This window comes from Pteropus alecto, unplaced genomic scaffold, assembly GCF_000325575.1.
Source record: "Pteropus alecto unplaced genomic scaffold, ASM32557v1 scaffold71, whole genome shotgun sequence".
NCBI lineage: Eukaryota > Metazoa > Chordata > Mammalia > Chiroptera > Pteropodidae > Pteropus > Pteropus alecto.
In genome coordinates this window covers 19,121,095-19,145,643 of record NW_006433024.1, presented here as the reverse complement: position 1 = coordinate 19,145,643, position 24,549 = coordinate 19,121,095, and the positions used below count along the sequence as shown (strand labels likewise).

The window sequence follows — 24,549 nt, the reverse complement described above, 5'->3', positions numbered from 1 at the left end:
GTTCCTCATGCTATACTTTACATCTCACGACTATTTTTAACTACCAATTTGTACTTCTTAATCTTTTCTCTTTTTTTACCCACTCCCCACTCCCATCAGGCAACCATCAAAATGTTCTCTGTATCTATGAGTTTGTTTCTGGTTTGTTTGTTTATTTTGTTCTTCAGATTCTACATATAAGTGAAATCATGATACTTGTCTTTCTCTGACTTATTTCACTTAGCATGATATGCATGGTACTGTTTTGAGTGGTACAGTAGTATCTATAATGTTAAGAATCCACTTTTTAAAATTTAGATGTTATCGACAAATAACTTGTGTTAGTTTTAGGTGTACAACATGATTTGACATAGGAGGACGAGTTAGAGAGGGAAGGGGAGGGGGATGGAGATAATGATGTATTAGGAAATGATTAGCACAGTAAGTTTAGTTAACATCTATCACCACAAAATTACAAATTTTTTTTCCTTTGTGAGAATCCACTCTTTAATAACCATATTATTCTACAGATTTTTGCATGATAACTTTTTTGGGTGGGAGTCATTCTAATCTTGGTGATTGAAATTACCATTTATATGGACTTGAGAACTTTTAAAACACTGCTGCTATAGAAAAGGCAGGCTAAAACAGCAAATTGAATTTCTCGTGGAAATGAATGTTAACTATGAATCTGGGCTGTATTAAATTATTTTACTATATGTTTTATATGACTGTACATAAGTAAATAAAAATTTATAATCTGGATGACATTTTTTGAAATATCCCTTGAAATGAAAACACTATTGGCATAATATCAGTCAACAAATGTATTATGTTTAAAGCATAAGGAAGATACTTTTAGTTTTAGAGCATGGTATGTGGAGTTTAAATAATTTAATACTAAAATATTAGAGGAAAAGTTTAAATTTTGTTTCCTATTTTTTTTTTTTTTTAAGTGAGAAGTTTGGGGCAGGGAAGAGTTAAAAATAAACAGTAGAGCCTGACTTGACTTTTCTGACCTTGAAGTCAACTTAATGGAGTTTAGTTAGCCTTAAGAAAGCACAATTGATAAAAACATCATTGAGCATTGGATTGGGATCCCAAAACCTTTGATTTTTTTCTTTCTGGCTCCATTCACTGATTAAATATGTAGCATAGAGAAAGTCACTTCTGTGTGATGTGGTTTACAGTCTAAAGTGGTGAGACTTTAAGAATGTGAATGAAAATTATGACTATAGATATAAAATGCTGTGGATTTTAAAGCCTTATATAAGACAAATTCATTTCAAGATAAATTGAAAAAAGGCCTTAGTAGACCAAACTAAGAGCCAATGGTGTTAGCTTAATTTGTTAATATAAAGCAGCAAACAGTGGAGGTCATTTGTTGGAAATGAGAGTGTATGTTTTACAGATGAGGTGCATTTCATTTCTGTTTGTCTCTTAGGAAAGGGAAACCCTCAACTACTTTTCCTTGTCTTGAAAAAAACTGTGGAAAAGTGAAAAAACTGGAAAATTAGAGACTTAACTTCCCTTGAATTCTCTTTGCTGTAAGAATTACCTATCCCTTTCTTTTGTTTGAGTTTTAGAGCTTTGCAGATGTTTGTGTTTTGGTTTTTTCTCCTTAAAATCAGATAGAAATCTTTCAGTGTTCAGCTTTTGATGACATATCATAAATCTGTTTGTAGCCTAATTCCATTTTCCTCCTTCTTCTGTTATAGGGAGCAAGAGAGCTGAAGGAGGGTCAGTTTTCCCCAAATTGGTAAGTCCTTTTACCAGGCTGGCATAGTGTGTTTGATGCTAGTTGGATAATAATTCAAACGTTCAGTGAATTTTTTTTCTTTTCTTTTTTTTTGCAAAACTCTCTTCTCAGAAGTGAGGTTTTGCTGTTTGTACTGAATGAAAGTGAATTTTTGTCTAATTTCACATAGCCATATCTCAAATGCATCTGTCTTTCTAATAATACTGCTAGACTTGCATGTTCCTGCATTCAATAACTGTTACAGTGTAAAGGTCCCCTGTGCCAAAAATGTCCTTAATGCAGTGTTAGAGCTGAAAATTCAAAAGTAAAGAAATTAAAAAGTTAAGGTTTTCATTGTGTTTTGTATTACTTAATATACTGTTAAATTTGATGGCTTTAATATATATGGAAAATAGCTAGATTAATGTAACTATGGGAACCTTGACTTTGAAATTTGGGGCTCTTAAGCATTTATATTCTTAAATTTAATGTTGGATTGGCTTCATGTCTGATATTAAATTTTTAGTGTGTGTTTTGTATAATTCTTAAAGAGGAAAAAATAAAAAGAGAAATGTAGCAGTGTGGAACACATAAGCAAACACATTTTTTCCTAATATCTACTTTAATATCTACTTTAACAGCTTATAAATCATCACAGTTGAATCGTTTCTTTGAATGTCTAATTCAAGATCACAGATTGCACAAGGCAGTCTAGTGACTAAGGATCAAACAAATATTAACCTTATTTAGAGAGCGTGTATTTTGTGATAAAAAAAATTAAATTCAAACAAGATAGCTGTAATAGGGTAGTCCCCTAATGCAAGGCTATCTATTTTTTTTTTTACACCTCTCTCTCTCTCTCTCTCTCTCTCTCTCTCTCTCTAAAATAGTAATTAACCTAGTGTGTGTAGTAGATATTTAGTTAAGGCTTTTTTTTTTTTGATAACTTACGGTTCTTGAGATATCTGTCTTACCTTGTAGGGATTGGGGCTTTGAACATGATAGAGAGGCATTTGAACTAGTTAACCTTACATTTATTACCTTTTTATTATACTTGCCTTTCTCTCATGGAACCTTTTAAAATAATCAGGACCCAATAACCCTTTACTCTGAGATGTGATAGAATCATGGGGTCTTAGAGCTGGGACCTTAAAGACCTTCTCTTCTAGCCTTTTACTGGATGTGGCAATTTCTTCTCTATCTCTGATGGATTGTTATTTGGGTACCTACCGAATACTACATTTAAAAAAAATGTAGCTTATTATTTCTATAATGTATTCTGAGGAACTCGTGTTCCACAGAAATGAATAAATATTACTAAGGCCGGGTGGGGGAGGGAAAATGTTCTATGGTCAAATAATTTGGGAAATGCTGCATTAAACAAAGTTAAACAGGTTTCTTTACTGCAGGACTTCTCAGAACCTTTAATATGCTAATGTGCATTGTGAATCTCCAAGAGGGGGATATGATATGCAGCATTCTTGAATACTTCTAATGACAGGGAGCCCACTACCTCATAAGGTAACCCATTCCTTTTTTGTATAGCTCTAATCCTTAGCACTTCCTTAAATTGATCTAAAATCTATCTCCCATGATTTCCACTTCTGTTAAGTACTTCCTGGTTATGCAAGACTACCACAACCTCTTTTGTTAACCTTTGTGCAGTAAATATGTATATGGTTCTGGCAGGCTTGTCTGGACTCTTTTTTTTATCATTAAATAGTATTCTGGTAAATGTGGCAACCAGTTCGAAAAATCTCGGCCTCATTGTCACTATGCTTTTCTTATACACTAGTTTCTAACCTCCTTCATTTTGAAGTTCTGTGAATTTTTAAATTTACTTCAATGTTCTTGTTGTTGGGATGATTTTAGTAAACATGCTTGATTTCTGTAAAGGTAGCGAGTAGAAGAATGTGTATTTGCTGGCTAGGCTTGGGCCCAGAAAGTTAGGTAGAAACTGTACATTAGAATGAACACTGGTGGTAGGGAGAGGTGCAAGGCACTGCAGCAGACTTACGAGGGAGTGGGTGTAGTGGAGCATCCCTGACCTGACCTAAAAACCACACTCTCGTATTGTATTGGTATGACTTGTGTGTAGGTATTCCTCTTTTTTTTTTTTTTTTTTAAAATAAGGACCTGGCTCCCTCCTCCCTAAAAAAAGAAAACAGAGAAAGGAAAGATATATATTTTGTACTCAACCACATCAGACATTCATATATCATAAATCTAGTTATATGTGTGTGTTTAATTTAATGGTTCGGAAACATCAGTCTCATTAGCTAAGGTGATTTTTATCAGCAGCTGTAATACCAGGATTTGAGCATAGTAACCTTCCCAGATTCAGTTAGTAGCCTCTAAAATCAGGATTGCCTAGCTCTTCGTGCAGTAGCATTTTCTGTTGACCTGTGGAATGTCACCAAGAAATACCACATGAAAATAAGAAAACAAACGTTATGTTGTTTTTTAATGTCATTTCTTGATTCATGTTAGTGTTAGTTTTCAATAAGCATTATTAAAGTAATTTTATTAATTTTTGCATACATGGTAATTTTGGGCACTATTAGTTAAAAATTACAGATATTGTTTTACCTGCTGGCATGTTAGATACATAGCAAGAAAAAAGTATTTTGCACAAATTAAAACCTGATATTTTAGTATTAGGCATGTGACAAGGATACATATACATAGATCTGTCAAGACTTTCTACTTTTTCATATTTTAAAAAAATATTGAACTTACTTTAAACACTATTCTGAGAATATAGATCAAAAGTGGAGTCTTAGACCAAGTAAGTATATGGTATAGAGAATGTCAAGCTGACCATTTTTAGGGCATTCAATCTGGGGAGGGGCATAGTGTATTATGGACTTACTGTTAGTTAAAGAAACTTGGTTGATGAATTGAGCTTTGATTGGAAAAAGGTTTATATCAGTTCAGGAACAGAGCAATGTTCCTTAGCAGTAAATCCAGAGTTATAGCATTACCACATTATTAGAATCATAATGAAAGACCTATACATCACATTTCTCTAAGGAGAGCTATACCTAGAAAAATAGAAGCCTCTTTCTAACTATATGAATTTGAAAATAGGAAAGCCTACATACAGTCTTAGCAATATACTCTGTGGAGAAGTTTATTAAAAAAAGTTTGTATGTATGAATAAAAGCGTAAAGTATGTTATGAATAGCATAAAAATTTACAGTTTAAAAAGGGCTTTTTGTATGGTATTTACCTTATTTAAACCTCATCACAATTTTATGACGTAGGTGATAACATTCCCACGTTTGCTTTACTGATTTATAAGGAAACAAACAAATTTTAAAAACCCTGAGGCTAAGAATGATTACACAGCAAGTAAGTGGAATTAGGTATTTTTTTTGTTTTCTTGGGGGACAGCAAGTGCTCTTTCTAGACATCAGAGCTGCCTTTTTAAGTGAGATTTGATTATTGTTTTTGCTTGGTTTGTGGGGTTTTTATTTGTTTATGTTTTTGATATTTTTGTTATTTGAAAGTGAGAGGCCATTAGGTGTCCCAGTGGTTTGACATGTATAGTTTTGAAGATAACAAATGTTGGTATTATGTGCTAGGCAGTTGTCCTCTCTGATGGTAGTATTTAGAGCTGGTGAGTAGTGAAAGGCATTGTACCTCAATAAAGTGTGTCTATTACTGTTTTGTGAGACTGTTTATATTTACCTTGCAGCAACTGATTTGTTATTTATAACTTATTAGAATTGGTCAAAATGTGATAAATCATCTTTTCACAGATTTAGCGAATAACACTTTCTTAATGATGCTATAAACTGCCCCCAAACAGTCTTTATATGACGGCTGCATGTGTTGTCTAAACCCCCAAAATATTTTTAAAAAAGATCCAACATGTGCTTGCTTTGTTCTGTAAGCTATAAATATATGGATATAATTTGTTCCTTTAGGCAGAGACCAATCTTTTAAAATTGCTATCCGGAAAGAGACCTTTTTGAAGAAAGATATCCAATAAATCTTCTAATCCTTTAAGTTTTTCTATAACAAGTCACTACCTTTTTGAACTATTCTTTTAAACATTTTGTTTTGAAATAAAATGAGTAATTGGCAGTTAGCGTTCTTGCCAAATAAAACGTGTGCCTTTGTTTATTTCTAATAAGTAGACAACGATCTGATAAAGGAAGTAAAAGCTGTCAGCTCCTCATTAACTTGAGTTGCAGGCTTCTTATCCTGCAAGGCACTCCTTGACATTTAAAGCCTCCAGGTTAAACCCTGGTTTTACTTTTTTCCTGAACATTTTGTTTCATCAGTATAAAATTTTCTGGTGCTTTATCTAGCAATCCTCAGTTAATTTTTTGTTATTTAAAAATAAGTACATATTTTCTGTGGAAATAATTGAGAATATTGATATTCTGAAAAGAAGTAAATAACCCTTAGTGCTACTACCCCCAAGAGGTAACCAGTAGGAAATCCTGAATGTGACACCTGACCCACACACTAGACAGCTCACAGTATTATTATTTTTAAAAATCTTTGTCACTTTGATAGACAAAACTTCTTAAAGTTTACGCTTATGTGACTCTATTGAAAATGGATGTTTCTCATGTTTGTTGGTCATTATTATTTCTTCTGTGAATTGCTTTTTCATCATTTAAAAAATTAATTTTGAGCACTCTAACTGTATAAATTATGTTAACTCTTTGTTATTTATAAAAAAGTTCCTCATATTTTTAACATGCTGTTTGTTTCCAGAGTTTATATGAGTTGAGTTGAACTATAATGTTATATGTTACTACCAGTAAAATAAAATATGGCCTTTCTATTGTTGAAAATATTCCTTTAACTTCAAGATGATTCTTAATTTGACAAGTATCATAACAGATCATTTTTGGACACTTTCTGAAAAAACTAAAATTAATTCAATTTTCAGGAAGAACTGTAGTATATAAGTCAAGAATTTGAGTAGGGAGAATAGTATTTAAAATCGTGTAAGTTTTAACATTTGTGTTTTTATATAGTGTAAACTTAGATGACAACGAAACCTTTTGTCTAAATAACTTAATGGTTCTCATATTTATTTATTTATTATAGTTCCAAAGATTTTCTAAGATAATACGTAGCTGAAAAACTCAGGATTGTTCATCAAAATATGTCGACCTTTCCAAATTATTTCCCCTAAACATACTACCTTTATGAAATTTTTTGATTGATAATATCATTGTTTAATAATCTTTCCTAGCCTCCACAAATATGATTTTGAAGGAATATTACACTTTTGAAATTTATTGTTTTCTTAAGTTAGAGTATTTTGATACTACAGAACATAGTATATAAACCCTAGGGGAAAGATTGCCAGTGATGTTTTAAGCCTAGTGAGGTTAAGCAGATATAATAAAAACTCATATTCATAAGTGTGTATTTTGTAGTTAATGATTCCATTATAACTGTCATCATGTTTTAAAATTTTAGGATAACTGAAGTTGAATATGGACTTTATCCATAGATAAATAATTTTTAGAAATATAAAGATAATGAATCTCATTGAATTGGTTTAAGGAACAGCGATTCTTTTAGCTCGTTGATTGTTCCTTTCCTTGGTTTGTGAGAATGCTGAGAAGTTCCTCTAACCATGAGTTTTACAGGTAGGAAGAAGAAAAAAGAAAGAAGTAAAGTTTAAATTATTTAGGCAGAAGCAAACTTTCCTTAGGGAGAGTACCTAAAATCATGTCTAAGGCTATATTCAAAAAAGAAAAAATTAAAAGAGAAATTAGCCATTGAGTTAATTTAAATTGCAGTAGTGATGAGTGGAGCAGAATAGGAAGGTTCACATTCACAAATCTAGGCTTTTGACATTACCTCCACATGCAGTTAGTTATACACACAGCCAAAGAGATGCACTGACAGCCTTGGAAAGAAGATGGTATTCATTGTAAAGCTGGAAATGTCGGTGCTGTTGCTAGACTGTCTCATCAGTTGTACACAGTAGATTTATTTTTTAATATCCCTGTCATAACTTTGTGGAGAACGCAGTTACATTGCCTTATATTTGTGTTAAGTATTAATTTGTTAAATGTAAACCTTTAACTTACACCAGATTTTCCTGTTTTCAGTTTAAAAAATTTTTTTAAATAGAATGAGAGTCCAGCCAAATGAAACTGCTTTGGCCTTCTTTAACCTCTGGGAGACCCTGAACTTTCCAGTTCACTCCGTGTGTTGTTTAAAAATGTATGACCCTGTTGTTATGTGTCTCTTTCGAAGGACAGTGTGTCCTGGATGGTTGTAGGTCTCCTCCTCTCTTAGACTTCCAACTCATCTAGGGCAGAAGGGGTCTTGTTTAGCTGTGTATCCTCAGAATGTAGTATGTAATGTGGTGCTGAGCACGTAGTAGGTGCTTAGATGTTTCTATGACCAGATTTAAACACATTTTTTTTTCATTTCTTACTTATTTGAAGCGTTCTCTAGAAGAATGCTCAAAGAATAAAATCCAGAAAGTTTGGGGACCAATTTAGTACAAAACTGTTGATTTTGGAAAGAAATCTTTTGGGGAAATTTCTTGCCCTGTGTTAGAGAATCAAATATTTTTCAACTGCTTTATTTTATTTAACATGACTATTTCCTTTATGCCTAACGTAATGATCCAAAACATTGTATGATCTCTACAGCTGCAGTGAGAAGAGGAGTTTGTTATTTTAAACGGAGGCTGAAGAAACTATAGAATTAGCAGATATAAGAGAAAGTGGAGAAGGTAGAGGATGGAGTTGCAGACTCTACAGGAAGCTCTTAAAGTGGAAATTCAGGTTCACCAGGTATGTTGCATTATTGGCTTCTTTCATATCATGTTAAGTAATGACTAAGATTAGTAAACAGGCCCATCTCTGATTTTTAGTAGTTTTTAATCATCTTTCAGACAATTGTCCAAGAGTCGTGTCATTTGCCTTTTATCAATACTCGGTAAACTCATTGATAATACTTATAAGAACTTTAATAAAATAATCCTGATTTCCTTTCCACAGAAAAGAATGGAAAATATTTTTTTCATATACCAAAAGTATTAAAAAATCTTGTCTTTTTTTTTTTTGGTTTATTTGAAAGACTTTATTCTTGTGACTACTTATAAGAACTTTAATAAAATAATCCTGATTTCCTTTCCACAGAAAAGAATGGAAAATATTTTTTTCATATACCAAAAGTATTAAAAAATCTTGTCTTTTTTTTTTTGGTTTATTTGAAAGACTTTATTCTTGTGACTTATGACTTAACTTGCATATTTTAAGTGAGACATATTTAACTTGACTACCATGTATACTGAAGTTTTCACTCATAATTCAGCTTTATGCCTTGATTCCAGTTATTAGTAAAATATAAACCGTGATTGCCTTCACAGATGTGTAAGTTTTAGATTTCACAATTCTTACATTTTACTTCAGGTGTAAAGAAACTTAGGCTAAACAAACCTTTAAAATGTGGAAATAAAAATGTATATTAATAATTTTATTTGTATGATATAATTATGTTAACAAATACCTTATATATTTAATATGTATAGTGTTTTATTTAATATAAGAGTAACCAAGACAAAAAGTTATCTTTGAATAACTAAATCATTAACATTTATTATATAAACAGAGTATCACTGTTTCTAGATGTTAGCTCGATGTGGTTCTAGGTTCAACACGCACATGTGCATATATAATATTTGGTAATAGAAAGTGATAAATGATGAGGAATTGACTACTTTTGAATATTCAAGATGTTGGAATAGGAAAAGAGAACTATTTTTTAAAAGTGTTCTTAGCTGTGGTTTCCTTTGTTTTATCTGAATAGTCTAATGTAAGATTAGTTTCGGAAATGGGTGGACTTTTAGACTTTTGGTAACTACTAAATTTACAAGTTTCTCGGAGTTAGGGTGGATGAGAACTTTTAGGAAAGCTTCAAAGACACATATATCTATATACGTATGTATAGATATACACACACACATACATTTTACATTAAGTTTCTATGTTCAGAAATCCCTGCTGCTGCTTTGGATCTTGTTAAACTTTTGCTCCTCAGTAGTCTTATAGTTTGCCATGTATAGGCAGACTTCTCTATGTAAAGTGTGTTGTGTTAATGGTAACTTTAAGAAATTTATTATATTTTATGTATTTAAATTTAGTGTATAATAAAGTAAGCACATTTTATTTGGCCTTGCTTCTGATATTAATTGAGAATAAAATCTGTTTACAAAAACAAGCTTGTCTTTTTCCCGAATGAAAGTTTTTTTCTTTTTTCATTTGAATCTATATTTTATTTTTTATTTAAAATTTCTTTTTTATTTTCAGTTACAGTTGACATACAATATTATATTAGTTTCACGTGTACAACATAGAGATTAAATTTAAATGACTTACAAAGTGATCACCCGGATAAATCCAGTACCCAACTGATACCATATAGTTATTACAACCTTATTGACTGTATTCCCTATGCTGTACTTTACATCCCCGTGACTATTTTGTAAATATCCATTTGTACTTTTTAATCCTTTCCTCTCCATTTTTTCACCCAGCTCCTCAACCCGCTTCCCATTTGGCAACCATCAATTTGTTTTCTGTATCTATGAGTTTGTTTCTGTTTTGTTTGTCCATTTAGTTTGCTCTTTAGATTCCACATATAAGTGAAATCACATATAAGTCAGAATTTTTCTTTCTCTGACTTATTCCACTAAGCACAATACCCTCTAGGTCCATCCCTGTTATTGACAATAGCAAGATTTCATTCATTTTTTTTAATGATTGAGTAATATTCCATTGTGTAAATGTACCACCTCTTCTTTATTCATTCATCCATTGATGAACACCCAGGTTGCCTCTATATCTTGGCTATTATAAATAATGCTGCAATGAACATATGGATGCACATGTCCCTTTGAAGTAATGCTTTGGGTTTCTTTGGATAAATACGCAAAAGTGGGATTACTGGGTCTTTCTTTGTCTCTTATTATAACCTTTGTTTTAAAGTCATTTTGTCTAGTTTAAATATTGCTACCTCAGCTTTTTTTTTTTTTAATTTTCATTTTCATGAAATATCTTTTTCCATACCTTTACTTTCAGTCTGTGCCAGACAAAAATATTTTAACATAGAGTACCCAATTTGGTGAAATGGCAAATGATGACAGTTTGTTTACTATTTGTTCAAAGCTGACATCATCTTAGAATGAATTTCTAGAGAACAGTCTAGAGATAATTTAATGAAGTTGTATATGATTTTGGAGATACTCCTCTCAGGAAATTTTAAGATGGCAGAATTGACATTCTACTTGTAGTTCATCCTCACAAGATGTGAACAAATCCTGGTAAGACTTTCTTGAAAGACTTATGACCTACTGAATTACTAAAAATCACACAGAGTTCTTAAATGTTATTTTGTTTCATATTTTAATTTAAGCATACCAAATTTTATGAGAATTAGTTATGAAAAAATTTAATGTTTATTGTTTTAAAATCTGATTTACATTTTTTAATTATATTTGTTGACTCAAAAGGGATCTAATATTTTTTCTAAAGTTAATCCCAAACATTCTTAATATTCACATTAACTCTCTTTCCGTATATATTTAACTGGATTTAAGCATACCAGTAATAGATTTTATATTCATCTTTAATTATTATATATTTTGCTTTTGCAGTAATAAACATTTATATGTTTATTGATAATATTTTAAAATATAATGTATATAAGATTTTTTTATTCCAGTTACATTTAGAGTACTTTTCTATTTTTGAAAAAAATTTAGGTATTAATAGTAAATCCAAGTGACATGCCTTGTTTGTAAATCTCATGTTGTTATTCTGATTGGATTTGTGGTAACCTACATGATTACTGATCTTGACAAGTTCAAGGGATGCTAGAAATGACAAAAGTAGGCTCTGGCTGTCAGGCTGGGGCATTTCCAGTTAGGGAAGGAAGTTAGGGCTGAGATCGGGCTGCAAAGTGTGTTATGAAACTACCTGGGATTGCTGTGGTAGAAGTATATTTCTGTTCTTTATGGACAGGGAGATGGTTAAGAAAGTAGCGATGTACACATAGTTGATGTCGAATAAATGTTTAAATAATAATGGCCTGTGATGGGCATCTCATCTTTTGTGAGAAATTGCTTTTTTGATGATTCTTAGGCAGATTCGATGGAAGCCATATTTAAACTTTAAAAGTATTTACACGGAACAGAAGAGTATAATAAAGCAAAGGTTAGCAAATATTTTCTGTGTAGGGCCAGGTAAAGTGTTTTATACTTTGTGAGTCATTTATAGTCTCTGTCACAACTACTCTGCTCTGCTGCTATATAGACAAAGCAGCCATAGATATTATAAACAAATGGGTGTGGCTGTGTCCCAGTAAAACTTCATTTACAAAAACAGGTGGATGGTCAGATTTGCCAGTGGGCTGTAGTTTTCCGACCCTTCGCGTAAAATATATTCTCAAGAAAAATTGCTGTATTCTTGCAATAGAAAGTAAAATTGCTGTATTGCAATAGAAAGTAACCTAAGTTTAGTAACACAATGTCAGTTTAAAGTCGCTAGGAATTTGGATGGTCTAGTTAAGTTGTCCAGAGTGTTCAGTCCTGCCTCTGGTCATGTAAAATGCAGCTTGACTTCTTATAGATAGAAAAGTTGGTTTATTTATTTCCTCTAGAGGTGGAGACTTAATGTGGTTACCAGTTTTTCAATTTCAGTGTCATGGAAGAAAACCTTTTTCAGCTTTAAAAAGACAACTTTAGTATAGCAACCAACTTTCTGGGTAACCAAATCAAAAAGGCAAACCAAAGGTTTTTTTCATTGAACAGTGTGGCTAGCCTTTAGTGTACATTAGTAAAAATGTATATGTATAAAACCTTGTTTTTCAGTTTCACTGAGCTCTTGGAATGTGTGTTATTACTATTTTGTAGATTAAGACCAGGCTATACAAGAGTTTCTACTGTCACATGTGAAGTATAGTTACATATGCCTTGTGTATTCGGAGGTCACATAGTTGGAAACCTCAGCTACCTAGAATATAGCTTAGCACCTAAAGTAAGGCTTTCGACCAACCAGAATAAATGTTAGAAACCACTTATGAAAAATTATACATTTTATTCAAGGGAGATTTCTTAGATTATTACTACCTATTTGCTCATCTTAGAATTAGTTCACTGAGCGTATCACACAGCAGATCAGAATCAGCAAATTTGAGTTGGGGTCCGGGGCTGTTAGAGGGAGGCATAATATTAGTAGCAAGATTTGCTAGCTGGCTGATTGACATTAAGATGTGGACTGAAGAACTAAAATGCAAACACAAGAATTCTTTAAAATAGCAGTTTGGGGCCTTTATTATAAGGACCTTATTATTGTATTGTTTGTAGAATAGTATGTTGATGTAATCTTGGCTCTAGGTATCAATAAAAGCTGACTTTTTATTGAAGAAGGCTGATAAGTATATAATATATTTTAAAAAGATTTTATTTTATGACTAGAAAATTTAAAACCACCTTGTTACCCAAAGAGAGGGATAGGTTGTCACTTATATGGAAAACACACTTGGGGAGCAGCTTATTCCCAGATACTTTTAGGAATCAGCCTTCTGATATTTATTCATCCTTCAGATTCTTCTGTCCCTTGTTATTGTTACCTTTGGGAAGTGATGCTTTTAGAAGTTGGGTGAGATCAAACAACATCCGCTTTTCTTTGTTTTTCTTTTATTTGAATCTGTTTTCCTTAGTAAAAGGTCTTTCTCATTTAGTATTCTGGTAGCACTCTCCTTCCCAGAAGAGCCCAGGTAGGTAGAGTTTCACTTCATTGTTCTTTTACTTCCTTATTCTCAAATACTGAGCATCACTGCTCCACTGAGTTCATCCTCCCCCACCGCCACCTCCCGCCCCACCCACAGAGAAGACAGTGGCAAAGTCACTCTGATATTAAGCTCTTTCTGTGGTAAGAACCAAACCAATAGACTTGTGAAATCTGCACTTTGCTGTATACAGACAGGCCTGTTTTGTATGGGAGCAGCCTCTTTCTGGGCCTCATCTGGGACTCCAGACAGTGACAACTTGGCTTTTGGAGCATCTAACATGTTTAAATTGCCTTGTGAAAACCCATGTCTAGATTTTCTAAAAAGCAGGAGCTTTTTATTTCAAGTATAAAGTGGTTGTTTGGCTTTTTTTATATTAAGAGGAATGTCTCATCAACCTTTTATATAGATCACAGAAAGCTTTGGTCTGTTCTGATTGTGGCATTGCTCTTTTTTCTTTTTTTTTCTTTTTTTTTTTTTTTGCGTGTGGACGTAAAACTTGTAGATTTTGGGGACCAAACCTGATTAGCCATAGTGAGTTAATATGTAAGACTGATGGCTCTTTTTCTCTCTTTATTGCCAGAAATTGGTTGCTCAAATGAAACAGGATCCACAGGTAAAATACTTTTATTCATGTAATTTTTAAATTAAAATAAAGTGACCATAAAATACTAAAATATAGACCAATACTTAAGTTTTTAAAACTATCTCATCTCTAGCAGCAATTATATTAGCATATCAGTCATCATGATTTAAGGGTTTATAAAAATTCAGTCATCTGTTATAATAAAGCTATCATTTTATCTTTGTTACTGTTATTTGCTTTTATGTTAATTGCTTTGAATACGTCAGGGAAAAAAATTGAGAGTTAATACTCTTCATATAGCTTAAATTTCATTTCCATAAGCCCACTTATTCAAAATCAGAGTTTGTGAGGCTTTCTATAGTCTCAAAATTATTGAATATGGCCCAGAACCATTCTTGTTTTTTTTTTTGTTGTAGTTTATAGTACAAATATAGTACAGAACATTTAAATACTTAATCTCACTACGTTCAGGATAAAAATTTTAAAATAATTTTTCAAAAGCATTTAAAAATTTTTTATCTTTGAAAAATCCCTTAAAGAGAGTGTAAAAAAGTACTTTATATAATAATCCACCAAATGTTACTTTTTCTTTGAATTCTCAGAGGAGTTTTTGATTTAGGCATTTTATTCTCTATCTCTGAAGAGAAATCTTCCTAAAAAGTTATCTCGTCTTTGATGATTATATTTATTGTTCAGGCAGTGTCTCTTGTAGCCATTAGACAGTGGGTCATAAGTATGGAGAGTATTTATCAGACTCTGTCAGGATTTCTCCCTTGCATTTGTTTACTTATAAACTGTTCACAGAACACCTAAACCCACTGATTTGTACTCATATATGTATATATATATTTAGCTTGTTAAACATACAATACATGTCTCATTGTAAATATAAGTAAAATAAATTCTTGGATTGAGGAATGCTACTGAAGAGATTGACTTTATAAGTAGGAATAATATTTTTTTTTACAAATTTAGCGCCCAGTGGCCTATTGTGCTTTAACACAATCCGTTAATTCGGAGAGCTGGCATTGATTGCCCACAGTTAATTCCCACCTGACATTCCAACTTCTTTGAGAAGCTTCTCAGTTTTTATTTTTAAAATATATTATTTGAATTAGATTTAGGAAACCAAAAGGTGGTAGACCTAAGATTAATACATTCTTTTCTATTCAATATGGTAACCTGTGTTATCAGCAACTGAAATATTAGAAAACTTTAGTATCTCTGATAAGCTGTTGGTCATGTAACAGAGCAGTCTTAATGTGAAAAATCTGAGGGCGCAGTAAATTGTTAGACAATCTAGTGGGTGATTTCATCTGAAAGGCCTTATATCAAATACACTTATAAAAAAGACCACATGGAGTAAACATGGGAAGGAAGATGTGTGCCCCAACCCTGCCAGAAGACCAGGTGGGGCAAATTGGAAGAGTGGCATGTGAAATGATGTAGAAAAAGTGGTATCTCACTGGGGTGGTGCTCAGTCAGCTAGTAGGCTATTCTGCTATACTGAGCATTTGAAAACTTTAATTTTGGATTTTTTTCCCACTTGAATAAAACGCAAGCATACTCAGTGTATCTCATCTTAAATAGTATTCTTTTTTGATTCCTAGAATTTGAGAACTGAGAAAATACCCTGGTAGTCAGTGTGTTAATTTGAATGATGTAGTGTTGAGGCAGTTGCAGCACTGACAGCTTTTCAAATCTAGGCTAAAATAACAAATGTACTCTACTAAATAAGGGATAGGGCAAGTAGAGAAAAACCTCTTTATTGATAACTCCGTTAAGCATGCAGTATATGCATATTTATGACTTCCATTTTCTTGGTTTTGTCTTAGTGGAGGTTTAGGTTTTCTGTGAACTGATATTGTCTATAAAGAATAACAGTATTTTTAGTAGAAAGGAGTACTATTACAATTCTAGATGCTAAAATATAAAAGTTCTTATAATTTAAGACAATTGCAAAAGAGCTGCCCTTGCTCTAGTGTTAGGAGCCTACTTTTAGGATATAGGTATTAGGTAGTTATAATATGACTACAGTTTAATGCATGGCAAATTTGATTGGCTAAATGCTTAAAGTTGCTTCATTTGTAATACAGTATGCATAAAGTCTTCTTGCTACTATTCTGTTAACAAATGAAATATCTTTCTCACAGATATTTTTTCTTTCCAATCAGAATGCTGATTTAAAGAAACAGCTTCATGAACTCCAAGCCAAAATCACAGCTTTGAGTGAGAAACAGGTAGGGGAAAAAGGGGGGGGTGCATATTTTTAACATTGTGTTCTAAAGATATGTCTGCTTGAGGCTTCTAGGAGAACTGCTATTTTTCCTCATGTGTGAAAATAAGTGTGGGCAGTCAGACTCAGTTTTAATTTTATTTGAGCTCTGTTTATCTATTTTTATTTTTGGTTGAAATCAGTCCCTAGAGTATCCCATGGGTATATGTTACTGACAAATACCTAAAGGCAGTGTGGCAAGCTGCTGTTAATTGTGTTAATTAAATTTAATAGTTTACCCATAGCGGAAAGAGGTAAAGAAAGTTAGTGGGAATATGTGATAGAGACTCTTGTAGCTGCTGGATGTGCCTTGTTACCTGTTTTAAAGGCTTGAGATGACATTTAACTTATGTGGAGAGAATGGTTGTAAATAGATTGCTCTGAATGTAGGTCTCTCATTTTGATTATTGTTACACCTTTAAGTTAATCTTTATTAGATATTGACCTACTACTATGAAAAAACTTTGGTTGAACCTTGTTAGATTTATTTTATATAGGGCAAAAGAAGAGCATCTTGCTTTTTTTCAAAGACATCTGGCAATTTTGAAATTTTTTGTATAATGACCTCCACTTCACCAATTCAGGCAGCTCCTGCCACCAGGTGGAGTGTGACAGTTGATAGTGCTATAAGTAAATGTCTATGGTAATCTGACAAATCATTTGTTTTCTTGTTTCTTCCACCACTTTTCCTCTGGTTAAAAGGAGTGATTTTCTCTCTTGGAATAGGTAACCTGTGTACCAAAATGATTAGCTGATTTTGTGAACCAAAATGAATTTGTGAACCAAAATGATTAGCTGATTTGCAATTGATAGTTAATGCTGGTGATATCTCATTGAAGATTTTCAACTAAATAGTTCTCAGTAATTGATTTCTATGTTGCTTTTTAAACTTTTGTTTAGTGAAATACTATCAATGAGAGTAATTTGTTCCTGGAGATTTTTTATTGTTTTTTATATTGTGTTTTCATTTAACTAAGGGGATAAATCAATTTTGAGAATTATATGGAATAGGTATGAGTTGTTAATGTTTCCGAATAGAGTCTTTTTCCAAGCTGAGTGAACAACTGCTTTTTTTCTCCCTCTTCGTGTTCTTATGCTTCTACATTCCCCCATCTTGTCTTCTCCAGAGACAGGAGGTGTTTTAGATTAGGGACTTGCCAAATTAAACTCCTCCTTGGGAGGAGGTGGCATGGTGGAGAACAGTTTTTAAGGAAAAATATAAACAGAGTTTTTGTACTTGGCTCTGATAGTGATTCAGTTCTCTGAAGTCAAAATGTGTGTTAGTGAAAGTGGTCTAGCTTTAGAATTCTGTTACCGCTGAGCCTCCTTGTAGTTTCAGGGTTAGTTTGACAAGATGCCAATGGATGAGTCACTTTTGCTGAAAAATTCACGTGTTCTAGCAGAGAAAGAAGGTGAGAACTGATCAGTGGAGTAGGGGGTAGGAGATGCTGTCACAAAGTTAAGACAACCTAAGGCTACATTTGAGGAAAATGGGGTAATTAAAAGCAATTTACAATTCTTTGAAATTTTTGTTTGTGAGCACTGATGTAAAGCTTTGGTTTGTTTCTGTAACTTTTTATTCTTTAATTTGTTCCTACTAGGGACTTCACTTAATAAAAAATTACAACATTATATATTCAGTAAGACATTTCATCAAGTGGCAAACTCTGTCATCTGAACTAAGGTTGAATTTTATAAACTAGAATTTTTAAAATGGGTTTAATATCAATAAAGAGAACTAGAGTCGGGAACTGAAAGGCAGTCTTGCTATTTAAAAAATATTTACTTAACTGTTAAAACAACCTTTCCAATAGAACAGAAAATGCATCATTTTTAGGAAGGATGGTACTTGAAGGAAACACAGCTATAAAGTTCAAAAGCTGGTCCTACCTCAGACTTATTTCCAACCTGAAACATTGATATTTTGTTTAAAATAGTATCATTTTAGAACAAACTCCTAATGCTAAATAACCAACTTTTTGTTTTTTTATATACAAGATCCACTTAACTTCAGTACAAACTTAATGATTTTCCTTCTAATTTAATAACTAAAATCTGAATTGCCTTATTCACATGACTGATATTTTAATTTAACATTAATTTTTTGGTTATAAGAAAAATTTTAAATAGAGTAGTTCAAAGGATGCCATGTTCTAGAATTAATGATTAACCCTTTGTCATTGTTTTTTTTCTTTTCATTCATGCATTTTTCTATATTCATTTGAAAACTTTATACAATAGATGCATACATTCTCTTTGCTTTATTAAAAAAATATTGCAGATAGTCATTCTTACATTAAGCACTTATTAGTTCTTATTTGTTACCGATAACTCAGTCTTTGATACTTATTCAATTTTTTCCTCAAGACTAATTATGAAATGGTACACTCTGGGAAAATAAGGTCTTTAGTTAGCATCCTTCACGGCTAAAATTCAGTAAATTTCATTGAATTCTTTATTAGAAGGTTCCAGTGCTTTCAAACTATAACTTGAGGTTTCTGAATAAAAATTTTCCATGGCAGATTTTGAAGTCATGTCTTCGATCCACAGGGTCAGGTTGACAGTTCTTAACTCAGAAAATCCCAAGATTTAACTGGCTAAAGAAATTATATGTTATGTGGCCATTAAAAATTAGGATTTCAAAAATGTTTTAATGACATAGGAATGTGCTCATGATAAATTAAGTGAAAAAGCACATACAACTTAATATGCATTACAATCCCATTGAGTATGTTGTAGGTATATATGTATATAGGTATGTAAATATGTATAAAAACAGTGTTGGTATAAAATGTTGGAAGGTGATGAATTTATAGATAGTTTATTTTTTCCTTATACTCATGTATATTTGCAAAGTTCTCCACAATAAATGTTTCCTTTTTATAATCAGAAATAGACAAGAAACATTATTTAAAAAAAATTTTAACACCAAACTCTAGTCTGTTTCAGGGATAGTTAGCATTTAAAAATATAATGATATTCACCTCGTGGTTTATGAACCACTCTAATTAGAGAATCCAACTAAACTGTTTTAAATAATAACTGAAGTGTGGAAGCAATGATTAATTTCTTTAACATGGTTCATTCTCCTTCTGCACCCTTCCCTCCTTATTTTTGATATGCGTATGTGGTCTGTTGCTTGTCAAAGTAGAGATTCTGATATTGGAGCCAGCATACTTGGTTGCTTTCATGCTCTGCGTTCATTCTATTCATTGTAGAAGCAACCTTAACATCCCGAAGTTTGTGGCTTGTCCTTGTGGTGAGTCAGGCTTAGTAGTTGCATCTTTGATCTCCTCTGCCTTGAACTGTTTGCCATCCCACCACCCTTCACCTGGCCAGGCACCAAGTTGCAGCCGAAATGTTACTTTCTCAGAGGGCCTATCCCTGAAACCCCTGCCTTCTCAAAATCAGCTGTTTCTATTATAACCTCTCATTGAACTTTTCATTTTTCCTTCATAGCTGTGCTGTTTAGGATTAGGTTCAGCTCTGAATGACTAAAAACTCAAAATGAAAATGGCTTAAGCAAGGTAGAATTTTATTTCTCATGTAAAAGCTCTTGAGGTGGATGAGGACTGGTGATAGTGGTTCCACGGTATTAGGGAACCCAGGCTCCTCCTGTTTTGTTGCCCTGCCATTCTCAGCATGAAGCTTCCACATCATAGTCCAAAATAGCTGCTCCATCTGGTCAGAAGGGGGAAAAGCATCAAAGAGCAAGCCCTTCGTTTTTAAGGATGTGTACTTGAAGTTGTGTGCACCACTTCCAACTAGATCCCATTGGTCAGAACGTGGTCAACTAGAAGCAAGGACGTCTGAGAAGTGTAGTCTGTTCCAGGTGGCCATGGGCAGGTAAAACCCAGGGACTTTGGTGCTGAGAAAGAAGGAGGAGTAAATATTGGGGATAATTAGTAGTTTGTGCTACAATAACTTCTTATAATTTATAATTTTATATATATGTGATTTTTTTTAAAAAAAAATATCTCTCTTCCTCCCTAAACTGTTAGCTTTAGGAAGTCAGGGAACATGTTTGTCTTATTTACTTCTTTAAGTATAGTTCTTAGTATGATATTAAGCACAGAAAAGCATTTGTATTTCTTAAATTAATTAATTTACCCAGCTGATATTTTCTCTCTGCTTGTAGAAAAAAATTTTAAAAACAGTGTATCTTGTGTTTATGCTTTTTAAATTTAAAGTATTATGAACATCTTACATTTTCGAGTGTGCTTTGAAAACATGATTTTTAATAGCTTCATATAATTAATGGTCTGGCTAGATCATAATTTATTTAACTGTTTCTCTGTTAGTTGATGATAGATGTTTCCAGTTTTTTACTATTATAAATATTATAAACATCCTTGTTATGTGAATGTTTCTTTCAGATTGCCTTAGGATAAATTGTTGAGTGTGAGATAACTGTATTAGTCAAGTATTTCCATAACAGTTCTGTATAACAAACCAGTGTTTTGTTGAGTGGCTTATAACATCGTTTATTTTCACACATAGATCACCTGGAGTTCTGCTCTATCTAGGCTTGGCTTGGTTAGGCACATCTACTTCAGCTTGTGGGTTGGCTGGCCTGCCTTTAGGCTGCAGGTTGGGTTAGATCCACTCTAAATGTGTTCATTCTGAGGCCTAGCAAGAAGGGGCAGCAGCTAGCTGGGGCATACTCATTTCATGGTTTATAACCGGAATGCAGGAAACAGGCCAAACTGCCAAAACACATTTTAAGCCTCTGCTGGCATCAAGTCTGTTAACATCTCATTAGCCAAAACAAATCATGTGGCCAAGCCTTACAAAATTACATGACAAAAGTGTGGATGTATACTTTTAATACATAAAGATTATGAAGAATTGAGAATAAGAATCCATTGACCACCCTTGGTCAAAGGGTATAAAAAATGTTTACTGTATTTTTTTTTAAAGACTTTTACTGTTTATTTCCAAATAACCTCCAGAAAAGTCTATATCAGATTAATAGCATATATGAGAGTACCAATTTTTTCCCAGGAGATACACTGTGAGAGGAAAAGAGCATTTTACTAATTGTAAGATGGATTAGTATGTATTTGATGCTTTTTTGGGGGTGTATTTTTTTCATGCCATTTGTCCATGGTACAAATATTCCATAGTATTCCATAGAATTACTTTTTGGTTTTAGGTGTTTTTCTTTTACCCTTTCTCCTATTTTTCTTATTCCTTTTTAGAGTGATAAACCTCTTCATAGTCTTTGGCCTGTGCCATTGGTTCTTTTTTCTGACTCTGTGTTTAAAAATTATAGTCTCTATTCCTTACATACTGTGTAACCTAATATAAGATGAAATACTTTTCTGGGTTTAATAAATAGTTGTCATTTATGGAACCATTCTCATTTTAAATTTGAACATATTTTAGTAAAATGGATTCTGAAGCCTTTGGGTGAGAAGTTTCTGTTCCTGCCATAACTAATTATGTTTCTGATGCATAGAACAACATAATTTAAGCAAAGTAGGTGACTTGAACAATGGACTGGTTATAGGGGACACTGGTGGTTTCGATTCTGTTCCTGACTCTGTAATAGACTCGTTGATAGATTTTGAATTATTACTTTAATATGTCTGTTTCCTTATTTATGGAATGTTTGGGTAATACCTTTTAGAAGTTAATGAACATATATTTATTGAGTGCACTGAATATTTTTGGAGGTAAGTTCTATTTAAATGGGAATCGTTGGCTTTAGTCATGGTGGCTAACTTCATCTCATATGTAACACCTTCATCTTATATGTAAAGTACTACTTTTTTAAGGAGCTTATTAGAACATTTCACATTTAACTCAGTTGTGAGTACATCATTGTATCACATAAACTGGGATGTGGTCTATTTGTGACTTAGCCATGATTATAGAATTAATCAGTGTCAGATTGAAGACTAGAACCCAGATCAGTGTACTCTTCATTCAGTTTTATTTAGTAAATTATATTCTTAAATTACTCTATAGACTTTTATCTATCAAATATTTTTGAAATAGGACATTAGGTGCAATAATTACATTGTCTTTAGGCTTCATTGCCTTGGAGTCAAGCAAGTAAATTAGTTCTTGTAGTCTAATAATGGTAACTCGATACATGTCATAGAATGTTAACCCTCTTTCATTCACAACCAGACTAGTGTGATTGGCACTTCACATTAGAATTTAGAATTGTTATTTTCTTAAAATTTTTTGAATTGTGTTGGTAATCTGACCTCATCTTTATCCAAAGCTTTAGAGATTCCCTAGGATTTGATCTAGTTCATCCCTCCTGTGCAATACTTATGTGAAAGCATTGGCCCAGTTGTTTTTCATGGAATATTTGATTTAAAAAAAAAAAAATCCAGATTGATATCTCCCAGAGTATTATTCACATCTAAAACTCCCAACTGAAGTCAAGATAGGCAAAAGTAACAGTTGGAAGCTGTCTATAAACATCTGTCATAAAAACTTCTGAAAACACAACTTTTCTTAACTCTGATTTCTGTTTGTTCTAAATCTGAGTTCATCAGCTGAGACAGTGTTTCCAAGTTATCTGAATACTACCCCGGAGCCTCATCTGCTGCTAATAGCTCATAAGATTATATATAATTCTTTTAAAATTTCTAGTATCCCTTTTTCATGATTTCCCTTTCCTCTTTTACTTGCTTAATTACCTTCTTTAGTTATAAAGTATTTTATAGCCATTAGTTCTAAAGAGAAATTGGTTAGTTCTCCGAAGATGGAAAGACTAGTATGATTTTCTAGAGTAGGGATTGGCAAACAGTGGCCTGTACCTGGGCCAAATCTGGTCTCCCAACTGTTTTTGTAAATAAAGTTATTGAAATACAACCACATCTTTTCTTTATATATTGCTTATGGTTACTTTTATGCTACCAACAGCAGAATTAAGTGGTTGTGGCAAAGACCTGGCCGTGTATAGAAAAAGTTTGCCAACTCTTATGCTAAAGAAATTTACCAGAAAGGCACTTGACTCAGAGATTACTAGACACAGTAAAACAGTCTAGGGCATAAAAGAGTACCACACTGAATGCAGGGTATACAGTTGACCTTTGAACAATGCAGGAGTTAAGGGTGTTGACCCCCATACAGTCAAAACTCTGCATATAATTTTTGACTCCTCAAAAACTTTACTAAGAGCCTACTATTGGCTGGAAGCTTTATTGATAATATAAAATACTTCATTAACTCATATTTTGTGTGTTGTATGTATTATATACTCTATTCTTAAAATAAAGTAAGCTAAAGAAAAATTATTATTAAGAACATCCTAAGAGGTGAAGACATTACCACAGTCAAGGTAATGAATATTTCTATCACCTCTAAAGTTTTTTTGTGCCCTTGGTAGTCTTTCTTTTACTAACCCCTTGCCCAGTCCCTTCCCAGACAAACATTGGTCTGCTTTTTGTCACTATAGATTAAATTTACATATTGTAGAATTTTTATAAATGGACTTATATACTCTTTGGTGGATTGATTCTAGTTTTTGGCTATTAGAAATAAAGCTACTACGAATGTTCATATATGAATCTTTATGTGGAGATGTGCTTTCATTTCTCTTAGGTAAATATTCAGGTAATATGGTAGGTTTGTTTTTAACTTTTTAAAGAATGGTTCCAAAGTGGTTGTACCATTTTCCATTTCCACTATCAGTGTATGAGAGTTCTAGTTGCTGTACATTCTTAGCCCTTCATTCTTAAATATGGACATAACAGCCAAGAATCCCAGCTATTTAAGGGAAGCTGCTTCCTTGAAAGGCAAAATGTACCAAAAGAGTTGGAAGGGACAAATCAGAATAACTATAACTTTAGATCCTTAGGATCGGGAAGAGAAGATATTACATCTGTGAAACAAGAACAGGATGCTAGGAATAAAGGAACAATTAGGAAACAAAAAATTCTTGATAATAAAAAAATACAAGGTTTAGAAGATGAAATTGGAACAATCTTTCAATAAATAGAAGAGACAAAGGGATAGACAGTAGAAGAGAAAAATTAAAGAGGATCAATCCAGAAGGTCTAATGCTTGACCAATAGAAATTCTAAGATAGAACAGAAAATGGAGAAGAGAATATTATCTAGTAACTAACATAAGTTTCTCAGAACTGAAGAGTATACATTCCAGATTAATAGAATTTACCAAGTGCCTAAAACTATGAATGAAAAAAGACTCATACTCCCA

General features: G+C 32.7%; 1 protein-coding gene across 19 annotated transcripts in view; it reads left to right on the top strand.

Moving 5' to 3' along the window:
* The window catches only part of PHF21A (PHD finger protein 21A), a 159,484-nt gene that overhangs the window by 26,614 nt on the left and 108,321 nt on the right, over nucleotides 1–24,549 (top strand). For 8 of the 19 annotated variants that reach the window (XM_025044057.1, XM_025044062.1, XM_025044047.1 and 5 more), the window contains 5 exons: nucleotides 1,698–1,738; nucleotides 3,127–3,238; nucleotides 8,362–8,505; nucleotides 14,088–14,120; nucleotides 16,244–16,330. In XM_025044057.1, coding sequence (XP_024899825.1) covers nucleotides 8,452–8,505; nucleotides 14,088–14,120; nucleotides 16,244–16,330 — 174 coding nt within the window. In that variant the 5' untranslated portion in view covers nucleotides 1,698–1,738; nucleotides 3,127–3,238; nucleotides 8,362–8,451. The remainder of the gene's footprint in view (nucleotides 1–1,697; nucleotides 1,739–3,126; nucleotides 3,239–8,361; nucleotides 8,506–14,087; nucleotides 14,121–16,243; nucleotides 16,331–24,549) is intronic. The other 11 variants (XM_025044060.1, XM_025044065.1, XM_025044059.1 and 8 more) reach the window with 3 other exon arrangements.